Source organism: Bactrocera neohumeralis, chromosome 4 (assembly GCF_024586455.1).
Source record: "Bactrocera neohumeralis isolate Rockhampton chromosome 4, APGP_CSIRO_Bneo_wtdbg2-racon-allhic-juicebox.fasta_v2, whole genome shotgun sequence".
Taxonomy (NCBI): domain Eukaryota; kingdom Metazoa; phylum Arthropoda; class Insecta; order Diptera; family Tephritidae; genus Bactrocera; species Bactrocera neohumeralis.
The window spans coordinates 15190707-15211414 of NC_065921.1; the positions used below are offsets into that span (position 1 = coordinate 15190707).

The 20708-nt window shown below is 35.7% G+C and overlaps 1 protein-coding gene across 2 annotated transcripts in view; it reads left to right on the plus strand.

The window, feature by feature from the left end:
- The window catches only part of LOC126756330 (uncharacterized), a 140976-nt gene that overhangs the window by 118243 nt on the left and 2025 nt on the right, over window positions 1-20708 (plus strand). For both annotated transcript variants that reach the window (XM_050469307.1, XM_050469308.1), the window contains exons 5-10: window positions 3860-3932; window positions 6362-6529; window positions 8760-8958; window positions 10249-10601; window positions 15814-15898; window positions 15984-16361. In XM_050469307.1, the coding sequence (XP_050325264.1) occupies window positions 3860-3932; window positions 6362-6529; window positions 8760-8958; window positions 10249-10601; window positions 15814-15898; window positions 15984-16361 (1256 nt within the window). The remainder of the gene's footprint in view (window positions 1-3859; window positions 3933-6361; window positions 6530-8759; window positions 8959-10248; window positions 10602-15813; window positions 15899-15983; window positions 16362-20708) is intronic.

Below are 20708 nucleotides of genomic sequence, written 5' to 3' on the forward strand. Positions count from 1 at the left end.
AGGGAAAGCTTCTTCAGCGTTATAAACTTGCCTTTAATTAATATGCAAAAGCTTCCAGTTAGCGTACTACTGTGATACAAAGTGAAATTGTTTAAATAAAATTGAAATTATTTATTTAATCTTCCAAATTAGTTTCTTCCCCTTTCGATAAAACGCACTTATGCAAACGCTCTTCAAAGTGCTCAATATATTGACATAGTATTTTTCAACATCACCGATTTAGTTTTTATCTCCTCACTCGTCAGTCAACAAGTCGTATCTCAACAAAATCAACATACGTTTTAGCGGACTTTTCTCAACTACCTGGACAGGAATTTTATACGGTCGACTTTCGATGAAATGTTGCTGAAAAACAAAGACAAAATTTCCTAGAAAATTTATTGTGTGGCAGGCAATTTGCAGTTGTGCACAAGAAGCAGCTCATGCGTTACATCGGGTACAATCAACAGCGAAATATATGTGAATGAATGTTTACAAAGAGATTGCTCCCATTTCTAAACCAACATGAACTGTTCAAGTTTTTTTGTGGCCTGACCTCGCTTCATGTCACTATAGCCAAGCAGCCTTAGAGGGGATCCAACACAATGGAGTGATTTTAGTATCAAGAGTATCGAATCCACCTAACTATCCAGGACTAAAGCCGATTAAGTGATACTGGGCTTTAGTAAAAAGGGAGATGAAGGCAAAAAAAAAAAAACAAAGTGGTCAAAGACTTTCAAGAGTTTAAAAGAAAGCGTTCTTCAACAGATATGAGAGCATCGGACACTACCATAAAAGCACTAATAAACGGGGTTCCGGAAAAAAAATATTAATAAAACATAATAATAATGTCCATGAGGAGTAGTCATCCTTTAGGATGCTTGCTCGTGACGCAAATTTCAACAGACTCTGTGGCCTCACTATAGATACCTCTTCCACTGTATTATACCTTGGGTACCGCAGATGCTTACAGCGTAATCTTGCCAATGCGGGACAAGTCCTCAAGAGATGCTCTATTGTTTTCCTGATGCCTTGCTCTAGAAATTTCCGGCAGCCTTCTCGAACTCACAGTTCCATTTTGCGGGCGATTGTTGCCACCAGACAGTCGCCAGTTAGTATTATCATCATGTTCCTACTGTTCTTCTATTGATCCCCCTGCGGGTACGGGGTACCCAGTGTTCGGGGGGGAAACCGAATATACCCGCGACTAAGATTCTGGCCACCAGTCCAGGGCTGTATGGAAGCTCAACTGGTCGTAGCTTCGGCTACAAGGTCATACCAAAGACTTTAACCTGGTACCACGGGGAGCAGTAGGCCCCTGGAGTTCGCTCCAGTCTGCTCATTGGGTTTGGCCCTTTGTGGAGATTCGTGGTGGCTGTGGTTAAAACCCAAATCGCGGGAAGAACTGACTTTGTCAGTCGAGTGTGGAGTTGCATTGCAAACGGGTGCCGGACCCAAAGTACGGCAGAGGTTTTAGATGGGCCTCGCGCCCTACCAAGGTGGTTATTGTGTCCATGCCACACTGCCAATTGGTACTGAAAATGTTTACCCAGTTCTCAGGGCGCTGATCGACGCATTGTATTGATCCGTTGTGCTTTTGAGCACCGTGGAGTTAAGCTGTCGACAGCAGGATCCCACGTTAAACACAATCAGACGTTGTTCTTCTATCGAGTGCTAATAGAAATTTTGTGTATTTCCGTTCTACCGGTTTGAACATGACTTTTGCAGTAGTTTTTTTGTATAATAATTTACTTTACTTGCGTTTCACCTTGCGCTTGCAAATTACTCTAAGCGTCAATCTTATTCCTTCGATCATTATCTGATTTTTATTTCAAAAAGAAGGTGAGAGTTTCAAGTCGATTTGTGCAGCCTCAACTTCAAAAGTGTACTTGGTTACTTTGCATAAAGTGCCACTGAAGCTTTTACTTTTTTTTATTTTGGTTAAATAAAATTTTCTTTATTAAATTTAATTATTTTTAAAATTTTTATTGCGTTCTATAACCACAAAATATTTTCAGTAATTAAAAATGATTAAGCCTAACCTGCAAAAATATAAAGCATGCTCTTAAAAAGCCATAACAATTCTAGAAAATCGAACTCCATACTTTTCTTGCTGAAAATTCACAATGACTCATATTGTGCCACGGTCTGCAAGTGTTGCACTTTGTGCCACACATGCCATATTAATAAAAATAAATTATATTAAAAAACAATGCCAAACAAAATTGCTGTTTACAATCAAATAATAAAATAGTCCATTAAGGAGACTTTCAAAACTGACAGCGGCGAACGAGGCAGGCACCACAACGCAGCTGCCACGCAGTCAAGCAGCATGTCTATAATACATATATACATATATATATATATGGTATATATAAATATTATTGTGTATATATTTGTTGTCGAGCGACAACACTTGTGCATTTGCCACATGACATGTTGCGCGCGTTGCCATTGCATGTGTTGCAACACATTGCGGTGTTTGTTCAAAGCAACAAATTGGAATGCTATGCGCAGTTATTTCGGTTCTTTTTTGCTGGCAAACACTAAACGCTACAAAATGCTTGCTGTACAAATGGAAAATAATTAAAAAATAACAACAAAAAACAAAAACCAAGCATTTTGACGTCAAATTTCGTTGCAAGATAAGCTGCATTTGGTGTTGCACGAAATTTGCATATAAGCGTTGATTGAGTGCCACCGCCACCGTCACCGTCACCGCTGCCGTTAGCAAGGGGCGCACAAACGCGGCGCTAATGATTAATGCGGCGTCGGCGTTAAAACGCTAACTGACGTGACACTAAAATTTTCATTTTACCTTCTTTTGAATTTTCGAAAATTTGCAGCAAATGCTTATATGAATGCTTGCACCAACATGTGGCGTGTGTTTATTATCTTAGCATTTCCTGCATGGTCAAAGGTTTGCACGTGCAAATCAGCCCGAAAGATACCAAACAAAAATCAACAACAAATGTTAAAAAAACGGCACGTTCGCCTTCACTTGTGGCACAGTGGGCGTGTTCAACTAATTTATTGCACATATGTTTTGTATTAATTATCTAGTTTGTTGTTGTTATTATACTTGTTGCGGTATATATTAAAACTGTAACACTTTGCAATATTGCTGCAGGCTTTGCAGGTTGACGAAAATGTAGTGCAACGCGCCTTTTGGCAGCTAATTCAAGATATAGAAATGTTGGCAGGTTTTTGGGGGTGTCCGAAATGAGTTTTCCTTCTGCGTATGCCATGAGTCATGTGGTGAATGTAACTATATATGTGGGTACACTCACACATATGCTCATAAGCAATAAATATTTGATAATTGCGCGCAGACATATTTGACAGACAACATAGCGCGCGCATAAGTCATACGTTTCGGGTGTCAAATATAAATTGGGTGACAGGGCGTATGAGTAATTTATTGCATTCTGCTATGCAGGAGTGTGGACGACGGAATGATGTGATAGGAAGGGGAATATTTTTTGTTTTTTATTGAAAATAAATATTGTTTTGTGAAAGAAGTGTGATAAAAAAATATAATAAATTTGAAAAATTATATTACATATTTTCTATTTTATGGAAATCATTTTGGAAAACTATAATCGTAAAAGTAAATAGATAAAATATTTATTATAAAAGTAAAAAAAAAATGTAAATATGAAAGAATTTCTAGGTTAGTGAGAATATTTTTTTAATTTTATAACAAATTAATAATAAAAAAAAATTTAAACTATGTATTATACATTTTTTTTACAATAAATATAGTTGTACTGACTCAATAAATTTAAAATAAAAAATAAAAAACATACATAGGTATACATATATTTTCGCAGTCGCCAATCATTACTAATTTGTATATTTTATTCTCTTATATTTGCAGCATCGGCTTATGCGGTTTTGATAATCCAATGCGCGATCAGAAGACCGAGGAATATAAGCGGCACATCGGGCAGGTGAGTAAAGCTTTGAATGATAACCATAATTACTAAGTGTTATTCTGCGTTTGCTCCGAAATTCGTCAACTTGAATTACAATTTTAAAACTAAAACTTACCTTTTTATTATTATTATTTTTTTTTTAATATTATTTCTTTCATATTCCCGTTGAAACAGTGCCTTAGAACTTTTACACTTAGGGTTTTCACAATTCTCATAAAGTTATAAGTTATAACGATTCGAAAACATAGCATTGAGAATTGTAAATGTGTAAACTCATTTTTGTATGAAATGCAACAACAATTTTTTTAAACAAGTGTAAAAATTTAAAATTTTAATATTTAATATAAAATAAAATATTTTATTGAAAAAGTGTAAATATGTATATTTATAATAATATGAAAACAACCAATATTGGATTTCGATTATTAAATTGCCAAGAAAAAAACTTCAAAAAGGTGGCCACCTTTTGAAGAACTATACTTTATAAATATGTATTTGTGCAATCAGTTTACTTTGATGCCCATATTTTCATTTATGTGATTAATTCCATAAAAATTAAATTAAAATGTGGCAGCCTTCCTTAGAGAATTATTAAGTGAATTCACTTTTTTCATTAAAAATTAAACAAAAATTCAACAAACATTTCCTTACTACATTTCCACATTCCGTTAGCGACAAATATTCTTAAAACTTTTTAGTTCAATACCTTTTTTGTTATAACTCGTTAATGCTATAAATTTAACTAAAAACAGGTGGCAACCTTGCTCACATATGTATATATTTTCATCAGAAGATTTTCTTAAACTTTTTGTCATTGATATCCATTTTGTAATAATTCGCTTTTGTGCACAATTTCATTGATTTGAAATTGGTAAAAGCTGGCAACACTGTTCAACATTATTTTAAATTTCAAGCTACCTTCAACCTCTTACGTTTAATACTTATATTTTAGAGTTTCTTTAATTTATACATGTTTTTATTCATAATTTAAAAACAGGTGGCAACATTTCTCAAATATATTTTCATCAGCAAGTTCTTTTAAACACCTTTTGTTTAATACGCATATAATAATAAGTCGTTTATCTCAAAATTTCATAAATTTGATATTATAAAAGTCTGGCAACACTCCCGAAAGAACTTGCAATAGAAATTTTTATAAACCTCTTAAGTTTAATGTACATTTCTTGAGTTTTATTTTGTTTTGTTATTAAAACTTTACAAAAAGATGGCAACGCTATTACATTGTAGTGGAACAATTTTACTACCTTGCCATTTACAGGCAATTCATTACCTCTTACAAAATCAGGAAACCATCTGCTTGTTTATGTAATGGTTAATGTATCGACGTGTCCAGAAGATTAATATTGCAACACGCCTCTAAATTCGCTCAGCAATACATTGCTTTATCGTAACAAAAACAAAAACAGTAACCAATCAGCAATCGTAGGGTAAAAAATGTCTTTGGGTCAAAGCAGTTGGCAGAAATTAATGAGCACAATTGTGCTACCACAAAAGAACATCAATCAAAGGGTAGTTAGAAAATAAAAATTATTTTTCTTTTTGTTGTTGAGAATGTTGTTGAAAAAGTGCGCGTGACTCACGAGATTCATACTCATGCTTGATCATGTAAGAGAATATATAGAAAACAAAAAATAATAATAATTTAGAAAATCAAAACAAAAACCACCTCAGGTGCGATTAATCGATTACATTTGGCCGCTAATATGCACTCCAGCGAACAAGTTAAGTCCATTAAAGCAAATCCGCGCTGACTTTACTATTTACTCAACCATTATTGTCCACATAAAGCGCAGACCACACTTAACCTGATAATAAACGCGAACAATGCTCATAGATAAAGCATGGCATAGAATAGAGATATTTTTGTCGATTGGCCATGGGCTAAATGATTTTCGGTAAATTCGTTACAAAACGCTATTTGTTTACATAATGTATGTATGTGTTGGTGGGTGTGTTGAAAAATTGAATGGCCAGCAATCGCAAATTAGAATTAACGCACTATTGTTGTGGACATGGCCTGCGGTTGCGCCGATTCTTATTACGCTTTGCGTGCGTTTGCGCTCATTTACGATTTGTTAATTGTGACTTGTGACTATTTGGGGCTCGCGAATTGGAGAGGGTGTTGCGATAAGTAATTGCTCGTTGATTTTAAGTTTAAGAGATCAAAACTAATATATTGTTCTAAGGTTTACAGCAAAAAGGAATTATAAATTATTTGATTAAAATGAATTTGATGAATTTGGTTGAGCAGAAACCTTTTTGTTGCTTTTCTAATGATTTAATTAATTTATTCTCATATTCAATTCTCAATTATCGGAATTAAAAAAAAATAAAATTTTTGATACATAAAAATCTTTTTGTTTACTTATTTTCTATATTCTTGTTTACTGATTTTTGAAATTTTTCCTTCTTGAAATTCACAGGGTGTCAAAATCAAAATGGATGACGCTGGCAATATACTCGTTCGCCGCTATGCCAAAAGCAATGTTTACGTTAAGAGCACAGCGAGCGCTCCCAACGAGGAGACATCCATTGGTGCCGACATACTCAAATTGCCAAACCAAGCATTGGAAAGTGAAAAAATAGTCAAAGTGAGTATTTTCTTCTTATGAATGCAAGCTTTTAAGTTTATTAGACATTACAATAATAAAAAACTAATTTCAAAAAAATTGTACAAAAAAAAAAATCGTAAACAATAAGTTATGAAGTTAATTTTGACCATTTTTTTTTTTGGAATATGATAAATTAATTAACTCATTACAATTTTTGATCATATCAAAGAACAAGACTTGAATAATTATTATGAGCTTTTCATAAGCAATTGTTGAAAATTTTTCATTTGGCAGTTGGTTTCCGGAGACACCGTCCAAAAACCTCTCCAGACGACGAAGGATTCATCTAAAATCCAAAATTAAGATTATAGTATAGGACGTGACTAATTGAAAAATTGCAATAATTTTTACCATAAAGTGCCTTTAAAAAATATGTTGTAACCAAAAAAACAAAGTTCTTTCACCGGGTCATCTTTTAGAAGAACTGTGAAAAATTGTCATAAGATCACTTCATTGATTTTTGCGAAGTCGTGACCAATGACTTTGAAAACGATGTTACGAGCAAAACAGTACCAAAGATTGAAGTAGTCGACAGGTCTGACCTGGCGGGCCATTCTCCCAAAGTTTCTATTTCCTACACTCGTATTGCGGTTGCCTTGAAATTTTCAGAAAATGTTCTAAATATATTAAAACCTAAAAAAAAAAAAATATGAAATATCAAAACCCACGTAACACCTTTAAACGAAAAGTAGTTGTACTGAAGAATGAAAGTTAAAACCTTAACAACTAACGCATATGAATATTATTTCCTATTAATAAAATTTAAAAAAACTAAACCTTTACAAAACAAAGGAAGGAAAAAATTTATAAAAAATAGATATAAAATAAATAATTTTTTCCAAAAAAATTGCATTCATTTTTATTAATTCCTCAAATTTATGACTAATCAAAAAGATTTTTAATAAAAAAATATTAAAAATAAATAATAAAAAAAAAAATATTAAAAAAAAAAAAATATTAAAAAAAATTTATGACTAATCAAAATAATTTTTAATAAAAAAAATATTATAAAAAATAACTAATAACTTATTTACTGAAAATATTAAAAACAAGGAGTTATGCTAAAGGAAAATGTAATTTTACGAAATTTTTTTTTACGAAAAACTTAGAAAAACAAATAAAAATTATTACTTATCACAATACATCATTTTAAAAATTTTTTATGAACTAAACTTTTACAAAAAGTTGTGAGAAAAATATTAAAAAAAACAAAATGTTAATTTTTTTTTTCATTTAAAAAAAAACATTTTTTATCAAATAAATTTTACAAAAAAATTGCATACATTTTTATTTATTATATCAAATTTAAGACTTATCAAAAAAATGTTTACAAAATTTTACTATGGAAAGTAAGAAATAACTTATTTACAATAAATATGAAAAAATTGGTAAAATTACGTAAAAGTTATTTTCTATTGAAATACATCATTTTAACAAAAAAATTTATGAACTAAACTTTTACAAAAAAAGTTTAAAAAAAATGAAACAAATGTTTTATGAAAGGAGAATTTTTATCAAAAAAATTTTATACAAAAAAATTGTTGTCATTAATTGCATAAATTTATATTTTGTTCACAAATTTAAGATTAATCCAAAAATATTTAATTAAAAAAATTTATACAACAAAAGCAATAAGCCATAAGTTATTTACCAAAAAGTTTTAAAATAAAGGTAATTACTAACGAAGTTTAATTAACGAAAAAAGTTAAAAATTATAAACACATATATTATTTTTTTTTATTAAAATACGTAATATTATAAAAATTAAATTTGGAATTTTCAATTTGTATACATTTCTTAATCAAATTAACTGGGCATAAATTCTGACAGCCACACATTTTTAGCGAGTACTTAATAATTAATTAACTTAATTTAATTTTTTTTTATTTAATATTTTGAAATATTTTTTAAATTATTTGTTGGGAATTTATTGAAAAAGTTGTTTTTGAGCAGTTTTATTTTACGATTTTATTAAATTTATTTTTAAACATGATTATTATATAACATTACACACATATTTTTAATTATTTTTAATATTTAATTTTTTTATAAATTTATTATTTTTATTATATTATTTTTTCATTAATTTATTTTTTAATATTCTTTCTTATTTATTAAATTTTTTTAATATTTATTTTCGTTTTATTTACTCTGCAATTTTATATTAATATTTTGTTCTTAATAATTCTACAATTTTCCACTCTTTCAGTTATTCGATATGAAAAAATTCCAATCGAATGTAAATCGTGAACTTCGTCGTGCTTATCCCGATCGTCGACGCCTGGAGACGCAATGTCTGTCCGTTGTGGCTTTTGTCAAATCGGAGAACGATATATTGGACTGTCCCGTTTGGGTGCTCATTGTCAATGTGGTCGCAATGGATATGCTAAAGAGCAAATTGCCACCAGGTAAGTGCACAGAGAAGAAGAGGAGGGCAAAGACAAATATAAAAAATTACAAATAATAATATTATAAGAAAATAAAAATTCTGCTATTAATGTATGCTAATATAACTAATCAACGATTACATATACACATACGCGCGTCTTGCCAACATTTCTATAAGCTTATGACCAACCATTGGCGCAGCGGCTTAAGCCAAGCGAATTCATTTGTGGCTGCTGCAAAATGTTAGCAATTTATTAGGTTGGGCTCTTGCGCTTGCGCTTTAGCATTAGAGCGACTTTATTTTAATACTTGTTCTACGTTGCTGTTGTTCTTGTTGTAATTGTAGTGCAGTAGAGGTTGAAAGTGCAGCCATGGATCTCAGGCATCCGCACGAAGATCTCATTGTTGCGCTGCCATAACGAAACTACACAAATGCAGTAATAACTCATATGTATATAATATGTGTAGGTATATGTACATACATATATATGTATATATCAACAACTTTATGCAACTTTGTATGCGATTTTTCTAGTTTTCATTCTTCTATTTTGAACTTCGCTGGCGCCGCACTCCCCATTCGCTCGACAAGCGGTTCAAGGTTGACACCAAGCAGCGCTCACATGAGCTTAGTGGCGCTTGTTGTTGTTGCAGCTGCAGCCACTGTTGTTGGCCTTTCGCTTTTGCGCGCACCGAGGCACATACACACTCATTTGTAAATATATACGGGTTTGTGCAGGAATGCATAGGTAAATTTTGCGGTAAATTTCAAATGCCAGCCGGCAACATTTTCATTTCGCTTTTTAAATGTCAAAGTGTCAGCGTTTTGGCCTGTGTTCGGTTCGTGCCGCGATAAAGGGCGGCAATAAAAGTGCGCATGCGCAGCAGCCGCACGCAACGTGTTGCCATTGTCTCAAAGCGTTTGGCGCATAAATCAAAAGCAAACTTATTTCTATATATACATACATATATGTATATGTATGTGTATGTGAGTGCATCTATCTATACATATGTGCTCATGTGTGTGTGTCGCTGCAACATCTACGCACAGAACGCATGTCAACGCATTTTAGCATAGACAAAGCCAAAGAAACAATAACAATACTAGCCACAAAGCCGAAATTTGCATATTTTTCCACAATACAAAAGCAATAGTAAACACAAAAAAAATAGTTAAATTATGCTTATGCAAACAATTGACAGCAATAAATGATTTATGCGTTCTAACATTACACATTTCTTAATTTTTATCACATGACAGTTTATGCTAATTCCAACTCTCTCTGCTCTCTTCTTCTTTCCACCGACAGTGCAACGCCCCATAGTGGACATTAAGAATCGCCCTAGGATCCCCATACCCGACGAGGATCCGTACAGCGTGGCCGGCAATGGCAGCGGCGGCAGTTCGGGCAGCTCTGGTTTCGGTGCTGGCAGCAGCCATCATTCACAACAACAACAGCAGCAGCAGGTCGCCGCCGCCAGTATGGGCATGCACACCATGAACGGCGCTGGTATGAATGGTGGCACCGCAGTCGCCGGACATGTGGCCGCCACACGTGAACAGTTGCTATTGCAGACACAACAATTGGCTCATAAACGCAGCGAGAAACCGCCGAAATTGCCGCCACGCGATAATATTTACTCGCATGACATTATACCCAAGGTGAGTGCTCAGCATATGAATGTTAAAATATTTAACTTTTTTGTAGGAAATGAACTAAAATAGTGCTTAAAGAATATATGCGACAAATGACAAGAAACTTTAGTTTAATATATATTTTTTAATTTTTTTATTTCAATTATATATTATTATTTTATATTTTTAACTGTAACATGATAACAAGCAGAAATTTTTAATTTGTGGAGCTAAATCTTCAACTTTAAGTAAAATTTCTTTTCTTTCTTTATTATGAAGCCCAAAAGTTGATAAGAAAGTGATAAAAATGAGTGTTTCCTATATTTCTGGCCTACCTTTAGGCTGAATCACAATTTCAATGGCATTTTTCATATTTAGTTTACAATGTCAAAAATAGTGGCGATCATATCGTAAAGGCAGATAAGGAATTTAATAGCCGTTGCCTATATTTTCGTTGAAAATCTAATTCTAAGAACCTTCTAGGTAAAAGTGAGATTGTGGAAAGAGCGCTACCTAGGCTACACCTATGAACCGCGAACAACGGAGTAGGTGTTAACTTTAATAAAACAGAACTGCTGCTTTTCACTTCTAAAACTAAAATACCTCCATTTAATCTTCCCTCACTTGGTGGTACAGCAATTTTTTTTTCACCACAGCTAAATATGTGGGGGTTAAAGTCGATACTAAATTAAATTGGAAGACTAACATTGAAAAAAGGACAAATAAAACGTCTATGGCCTACTACACCTGCAAGATAATACTTAGCAGGTACTGGAGCCTCAGACCAAATATTGTTATGTGAATGTATACGATCGTCATAAGGCCAGTTCGAACATACGTAGCACTGACTGGTTTGGTGGCTAGTTCTAGCAGGAGTATTAAGAGCAGCTTATAAGGGGTTACCGATGCTATAAGGTCATGTTCAACTGATGTACTCAATACACTCCTGCATCAGCTGCCCATAGACATCTTTATTCGGAGAGTAGCAGCATGTTCCGTTATAAGAATACAAGAACTAGGAGTTTGGTATAGGAAAGATTATGGACTCAGCGACACGGGCCATCCTGAATCAACTAAACACAAGAAAATCGGACTAAATTCCACCAAAGTAATATTTTAATATCCACTTCCGGGTTAGGATACCCTCTAAACGTGAATAGAGAAAATAAAGATGCAACCTCTTTCTATAGCGACGGGTCCAAAATGGATTGCGGAGTGGGTGCAAGTGTACACTCCAATGATCTCGAAATCTCTCTCTTTATCCGAGAGATCAAATTGAACCAAGCGGTAGTACCAGGTATGAGAAGGGCCTTTGGTGCTCTATTGCATAACTGCGTGATACAGAGAGAAACCATATACATGGATAGCCAAGCAGCACTGCTGGCGTTTACGACGCCACTGATTCATTCCAGCGTGGTTAGCAATTGCAGAAAGGCTTTAAGCTCACTGCGAAGTCAACTCCACCTGTCCTTAATTTGGATTCCCGGCCACCGGAACATTTTCGGTAATGAAAAAGCGGACGGGTTGGCCAAAATATGGTAGGAGCCTCTTTGGATGAAATCTGAATGGAGTTAATACGACGCCCGCTGGGAGCGATCAGAAGAGAGCTTTATACTCACTATGAAAAAGTAGCACTGTGTAGATGAAAATCAATAACCAACTGCAAGATAACGAAGCAGATAAGCCTAGATCCAAGGCTTCAAGCAACCATAACGGGGCGCTGGCCTGAGAGCACGCGCTTAAAATGGGTCTGCCCTGTAACAATATTTGCCGCAACTGCACGCTAAAAGAGAATCAGGAAACAGTCTTCAATTTTACTGTGAGTGTCCGGCTGTAGCACAAACCAGACTCAGAGTATTTGGAACACATCAGGCATCAAGCATTGAATAGCTTTCGTCAAAAAATATTGCGGACATAAGTAGTTTCATCGAAAGCGTAAAAATGAAACGAGATAGCAGGTTTATAGACGTCCGAAGATAGTGCATCAAAATGTCGCATCCAGCGCTAATTGAGCCCAAAGTGCCTACCTGTCTAAAAAGAAGGTTACATTTTTCCTGTGGGGATATGTAAAGTCCAAAGTCTTTGCGGACAACCTCGCTTCGAAATGCTCGAACGAGTCATCGAAAATTGGACTCAACGGATGGACCGTATCAGATGTAGCCGCGCCGATATTTGAAAGAGATGATCTTAAAAGATAAATGCTAAAAAATGTTCTCATTAAATTTAAGGCTTCTGTGTTTTTTCTTTTAAAATAGAAGGGAACATCGAAATGGATCACCCTTTATAACCTCTAACAAACAGCTGGTTTTCTTTTATTTTTATTACAAATAAAAATTATTTGCATATCAACAAATCACTGAAACGTTTCAGGCGAAGAAGGGCAGCGCCAAGCAATAAACCTTAAAACCACAACAAGAATAATAAAAACAATTGCTGCAATTTACATTACAACGCCACTTAAATACAATAATCAATGCAACAATTTCCAAATGCAAAACTCGTTCTTTGCGCACAGGTACTCGCACACATACTTACAATTAAATTTTATGCATATGTAATTACAACCTACACACACATACATATGTGCATACATAAGTGTTGTTAGTTGATAGTGTGTCAAAATAACTGCATTTATCGCTCGATATCGCGTGTAATTAATATGCGAAGAATGTTGCATTTATTGCGCAGGCGCACACCGACAAACGCACATACATCCACATGCACTCATACAGTATCAATAACGCAAGGTAACGCAAATATTTAGGGCATATGAGCGTAAATCGGTGCACAAATGTATAGAAGAGCTTATGTAAATGCGGCAGCATTTTTGCTATTGTTGTTATTTTTGTTGTAAATGGCATGTTATGTTGCTGAAATAATTATGTTATGAAACTAATAAATGGTTAACACAATTGTGCCTCACCTGTTGATACACTCTAATTGCGAAATCAGCTGACATGAGGTAATCTTACTATTTTTTGCTGAGAAATCATGAAAAAAGCAGAAAACTTTTTTACAGCGCTACCTGGCGTTAGGTTTGCTACTAATGGTCCTGATAATTTTAATCAATTTAAAAGTATTATTCAGTTAAACAGAATAAAGAAAGCTAAACGAATAAGCAACTGGAAACAGGCGTATATATTTTTATTAAACTAGTTCGTGATTTCTCTATCGTCATTGGACATTTTTTTTAAATACGACTTATACTCGTAAAGTAGCGAAAGGTTAACTATCATGGTTTAGGATATCGTAAAGTTGATCAAAGTCGATAAGGTTCGTCTTCTGTATTACCCATTAATACCTAAAATTTTAACCTCAAGATCCAAATTGATCATCGTTTTGTACTTTCCACAAATGTGTGGTGGGCAATTGATTGATATTAATGGTGTCAATTAGTATTATCTTCTAATAAGTTGAAAGTAAAATAATTTATTGATTGAATCTTAATTGGTTCAATTAGTCAATTACAAAATTTTTAATTGTATTTAAATTGAGTCAATTAGTAATTGCTTCATTACTTTGTAGGTAAAATATGTGTTAGTTGAATCTTATATGACTCAATTATCAGTTTATTCCTATAAATTAAAGTTGAAAAATTTATATTGACTTTTAATTGAGTCCATTAGTATCATGTTCTAATAAGTTGAAGGTGTAAAAATGTATTGGTTGAATTTTAATTGGGTCAATTAGTAATTTCTTTTATAAATTGATGGTGGAAAATTAAAAGTATATTGTATATAAATTGAGGCAATTAGTAATTGCTTCATATAAATTGAAGGTAGAAAATGAGTTATTTGAGTCTTATATGACTTATTTAATGGTTTATTTCTATAAATTGAAAATAAAAAATTTATATTGACTCTTAATTGAGTCAGTTTTTAATTTCTTATTCTTCTGTCTACATATCGAATTTGTAATAGAAGTCAAACAGCAAAGAGGCGCGCTGTTATAAACTCGGCTATAACCGCGTAAGCGATGTCTACGTCAATAAAGAAGAAGAAGAGTAACTTCGTAATATATGTAATTTTTTTAAATCCATTAAATTAAGTAGCTAAGGAGGATGGACACCAGATAGTTCAATAGTTATTATTATTTTTAAATAGTTATATTTGGGGATCTCTATATCCACATATTGAGTAACGAATCGTTCTTTACTTACCACAAGGGTATGTCTACCGAGATATTTCAAGCTCAGTCTGGCAAAAGCTGAACAATGGAGAAGAAGGTGACAAGATGATTCCACGTCGCCTTTCTTCATACATGCTATGGCAAAGAGCGTCAAATAGAGTATTTAGCTGCACCGCGTGCAAATCTATTGGACAGTGTCCAGCCAGAGCACCTACAATAGTAACGAGATTGACCTTGGCTAAGCGCTAGTAGTTCGGATGAGCTCTTATGTTTCACTCTGGTCCAGAAAGATACCGCAGTCGCATAAGTTCTGCTTCTTACCAGCGCTTGCTGAGCTCACTAGAGGTTTAAAAGCTCAGCGTCAAAACGGAAGGAGGAATCAGATAATAGACTCACACCAATCGGAGGAATTTAAGGAGAGCGTGCCTTGCCTAACCAGCTTTTCGGTTGTCCAGTTTTCAGCGATTCCGCTGTGATCACCAAACACAGAACTTAGCTCGTTAGCGAAATGTGCGAAAGATAAAAAAATTTACCAAACATTTAATCATTGGGAAATTTAATCGACAATAACTTAAAGGATAGAAAGTTCTTAGTTTCCAAAAAATTATATTGATGCCAACGAGCTCTAAGAGCATTAAGTTTCATCTGACGTTAAATATAATATATTTTCATTAATATATATGTATAGTATAGGACCTCATAGGAATTTAAAAACACAAGGTACCCATTTAACAAGCGATTATTCAAACTTGGAAAGGGGCGAATCGAACAAGCAACTGGCATAAGCAGAGCGACATAGAATAGAAAGTCTCTCTCTTATACAGTCAATCTCTTATACAGTTTTTCATTCAGAAGAGAACTGATGTTAAGAAGATCGAGAAGAGAATCTGAAAGATTAATATTGTATATCAGAAAAATATAAAGAAGGCGTTCTGCAAAAATATTGTGTACCCTAGACTGGTTTCGCTATAATTCATTATACATAGATTTTTGCAGTGAAAAGTATTATGCGAATATTAATTATTATCACATAACCATATTTCTGTTGTTGTTGTTATTCATACCTAAATGGCATACTATATTTTAATTTTTATTATTCTCACTTTTTTAGCCCGATTACGATGACATCGAGGTGGACACCAGAATCAAATTATCACGTGGCAAATCAGACAAAGGCAAAGACAACAAAAAATATGGTAAGTTGTGCGCAAAGCACTGTAAATATTGCCACGAACTGTACTCAAATCTGCGATTGCAACGCGCACTCGAATTTCATTTCAGATGATCCTTACTATTGTGGCTTGCGCGCACGTGTACCGAACTTCGTGAAGACCTCCAAGTCCAGCAAGGAGCACAAGGAGCACGTCACCAATGGGACACTGGTCAATGGCAACGCTGGCCACACGAATGGCAACAGCAACGGCAGCAACATGAACACACTCAGCCAGAAGAAGAACTCCATGATCCACATGTCGATGACGGCGCCCAATTTGCACGCGATGCATGTGGCAGCACCACAGCCGCCGCCACACATGCATCCACACCACATTCAGCAGCAGCAGCTGATGGCTGCCGCTGCAGCACACGCCGTGCATCATCAACAGCATCACGTGCCGCAGCATCCGATGTGGCAGACGCGCAGCTTCGAGAGCGGCATAGGTATTTATGATAGTAGTAGTATTGGTTGTCAGCAGCAGCAGCAGTATAATGCGCCGACTGCGAATTTTCACATGGACCATCTGAACAACAACAACAATAAGAACGGCAAAAAGAACAAGAACAAAAACAAGAACAAGAATCAAACGAATGAAGCACAGGCACCACAAATAACCTTACATGCACAAGCACAAGCACAACAACAACAGAAACAACAACTGCACAATGCACTGCCACAGCTGTTGTCTGCCGCGGCGCCGATGCGCCTGCCAGCGGACACAGCGCACGGCATGGACGGACACGAACACGAAGACGTACTTAACAACAACAACAACAATAACAAAAACCATAACAATAACACATACTTTAGCGTACAGCAACAGCAACAACACCAACAACAAGAGCAGCAGCGACAGCGCCAACACCACTTTCAGAATTTAGAACAAACGCGCCAGCGCCATCATCACCACCATCACCAGCAGGACGGGGCGCTAGAGCACAACAATACGCATCACAACAACCAACGCCATCACAGCCGTAATTGCGCGCGCCGCCAATTACCACCCAATATGCGCGCCTACTATGCGCCACCGCACACTGACTCAGACTATCCCCACCCTGACTTAGTCTATGCTGACACTCAGCCAGCGCCAGTGCATACCAACGCGCGCTCAAGTCGATCGCGCTTTCGGCGCCTTACACGCGAATTGCAACAAACGCTGTCGCCGCACCGTTTCCGCACGAGTCGTACACGACGCGACGCGAGCAATTCAGTGGGCAGCAATTGCAATTGCGTTAGTTGCTATACATTGGCGCCATTGTTCGGTGTTGAGCAACCGGCGCGGCCACCGCGCAGTCTCAGCCAGCAGCAGCTGCGTTTGCACCAGCAGTTAAGCGGTAGTTTGGCGGAAATACCAGCGCCGCCGCCACCGCCGCCACTACCACCGTTGCCTGCAGAGCAAATACGCGCGCCGCGTGGGGACAACAGCGCTGGTCTGGAGGGCGCTAATGATGAAAGACGCGAAGCGCTTGGTGTAGCGCGCAACAAAGCGGTTGGTCAAAGCGGTCCAAATTTGGTGAAATGGTGTAGCGAAAGCGACGTGTCGTTTTTAAATCCGCGGCGCAACCGTTTGTTAGCGCCTAGTGATATTTGCACATACGATGAGGGTTTCGATGAGGCAGATGTAGTGGAAAGTTGTTACGGTGTGGGAGGCGCGCGCAACTCAGAGAGTCATTACACACAAGAGAAAACGGATTCGCCGCATTACGTCAATGATTGCGACTATCGACGCGAAAATGCTGCGCCACATTATAATGAGCACAAACAGCAAGCGCAAGTCAGAGAAGAAACACCTGAGCGCAGTGGTGGTAAAAAGAAAACCTACAACGAGTACGCTATGCAAACGCGACGCTATGGTGACTGTCTTTACGACGCCGACGAAACGGACTGGGACGCCATACATTCTGACCGCTACACATGTAGACAATGGCAATTGGATTCACCATCACCGCCGCAATCGCCCTTTGAGCGCACACTCGTCGATGAAATGCAGTTGGGTAGAGGACGCGTCAGCGCCGATAACAGATCGGGTTTCGTGCATTCGCCCGCGTTGTTGCGGCACAAATCGCTCTCAATCGAAAGTTTCTTCGAGCAACCGAATGAGGAGGGATCCCTTTATATGTACGGTGGGCGTAAGCGCATTGTGAAAGCGCCTTCCACCACCATGCTCTACGACCGCCTACGCGGCAGGGAAGCGCGTGGTGTTACACAACTGAACGCTTTTGATATGAAACGCGCGCGCACTACGCATGAGAACAGGAAGGAGCATGAAAAGGACGTAGAGGAATTTCAAGAACGAGAGTTGCTAAACTTTCAGCGCCACAAACTTGGCATGCAGACGCCACACAATCACAGAGCAGATGACGCGGTGTCGCCTGATAAACCAATGCTGCCGCCGCCTTGCTGGCGCGGTAAGAAAAATAGCAATTGTAGTAGTGATCAATTTGTTGTAGGCAATGACACGGCGACGGAAAATACAAAAACGCCAACAACGGCAGCAAAGGCAGCAAAGGCAAATGCAACAACACCGACAATGTCGTCAGCTATTAAACAACTAGGCGGCAGCATTGTGGCCGCCACCACAGCGGCATTCGAAATGAAAGCGCACAATCAGAAGCGTCAGCAGCAACAGGAGAAGCTCAAGCTCCAGGCTGAACTCAAAAAAGTACAACAAAAACAGAAACAGCAACACTTGAATAACTATGATCAAGCAGCAAAAGTGCCTAACGAAATGGCGCAGGCGCAAATTAATAAACTGGATAACAGCAAGGAGAATAAGAATTTTCTGTTCAATAATGGCAGACGCAACTACAGTAATGGCGTAAAGAATACAAATGTAACAACAACAAATGCCAATACAGGCGCGCAACAACAAACGTCTAAAAGACCAAATTTCGAAGCGCTACAACAACAACATTCGCAAAAGCACCAACAACAAAGTCGGCTCAGCCGATCTGATAGTCGGGTCGACGCTAGCGATATGGAATCCATTTATGGCTATTTGAAGCCACGCAAACCCCGCAGCCTGAGTCTCAAACGCATTCAAATACTCGATTACTGAGCGAACAGATCGAAACAAAATGCTATACAAACAATAATAACATATGTAGATAAGGTGCTTGTGCTGGGACAGTTCAACAACTGCTGCTGGTTGAACTTCTTGACAACTCCATTGCACTGCGACCGGACAGCCCTCAATCGAACAACCACAACAATAACAACAACCAAACCACCCGGTAGCGCTGTAAACTGAACGAAAACTGAAATTGAGCAAGAAAATACCAATTATCAAATAGGTTTGACATCATTCGCCTACTGTTCTCATACTATGTTTTTAGGGTTTGGTATTGTGTTTTTGGTTTTGGTAGCATTTGAATATTTTTTTATATGTTTATAGTTGCAGATTCATGTCAGTTGACAGTAGTTCAGAACAAAAAAAACATATCTGGAGAAAATAATTTATTATAAGACTACTTAATTTAATCGAGGATATGAAATTACTAATTGACTCAATTAAGAGTAAATATATATATTCCAACTTCACTTTATAAGAATAAACTACTAATTGAATCATATAAGATTCGATTAATTCCTTTCCTATCTTCAACTTATATGAAGCATTTACTAATTGACTCAATTTAAGTACAATTAAAAAAATTTCCTCCATAAATTTATAAAATAAATCACGAATTGACCCAATTAAGATTCAGTCAAGAAATCTTTTCACCTTCAACTTATAAGAAGATAATATTAATGGACTCAATTAAGAGTCGATATACACTTTTCAACTTTAATTTATAGTAATAAACTACTAATTGAGTCATATAAGATTCAATTAATTCATTTTCTACCTTTTACTTAAATGAAGCAATTACTAATTGGGCCAATTAAAATACAATCAAATTTTTCCATTTATTATAAAATAATACAAATTGACTCCATTAATGTCAATAAGCAAATTGTCTGCTTTCTACATCTAGAAAAGAAATACTAATTAACGGAATTAAGAGTCAAGGAAGAAATTGTTTAGCAAAAAATACTAATTGACTCAGATAATAGTCAATAAAAAGTTGTCCATCCATACAAGAGAAAAATTAATTGCGTCAATTAACGTTTCATTAAAAAAATTTCTTCCTAATACAGACAGGAAGAAAATACCAATAGAGTGCATATGTAGTCAATTAAAAATAAAATAAAATACTAATTGAGTCATATAAACTTCAATTAACTCATTTTCTACCTTCAACTTATATGAGATAATTTGTAATTGACTCAACTTAAATAAGGTTAACAAATTTTCCACCATCAATTTATAAAAAAATTACTAATTGACTCAATTAAGATTCCATTAAATTAAGAGTCAATTAAGAAATTGTCTGGTAAAAAATACTAATTTACTCAAAAAATAGTCAATTAAAATTATTCTCCTTTTTCAAGAAAAAAAATTTAATTCTGTCAATTAACACTCTATTTACATTTAATTTAATAATTAGCACTCAATTAGCTAAAAGGAAGAAAGTACGAATTGACTCCATTTTTGTCATTTAAAAAAATTTTTACCAATTGAATCAATCAATTTTCAATTAACAACTACTTCCTTCTCCGTATGGGAAGAAGATACTAATTAATTCAATTAGTCATATGACGAATTTTCACCTTAAATTTATTGGAAAAAATTAAAATTTGACGCAATTAACAGTCAATTCATAACAGCGGACAAACGTCGCTAGTAGTCCAACCGAGATTATTCGTGGACTCCTGCGAAATGAGCCGAATTACCTAATCTATCA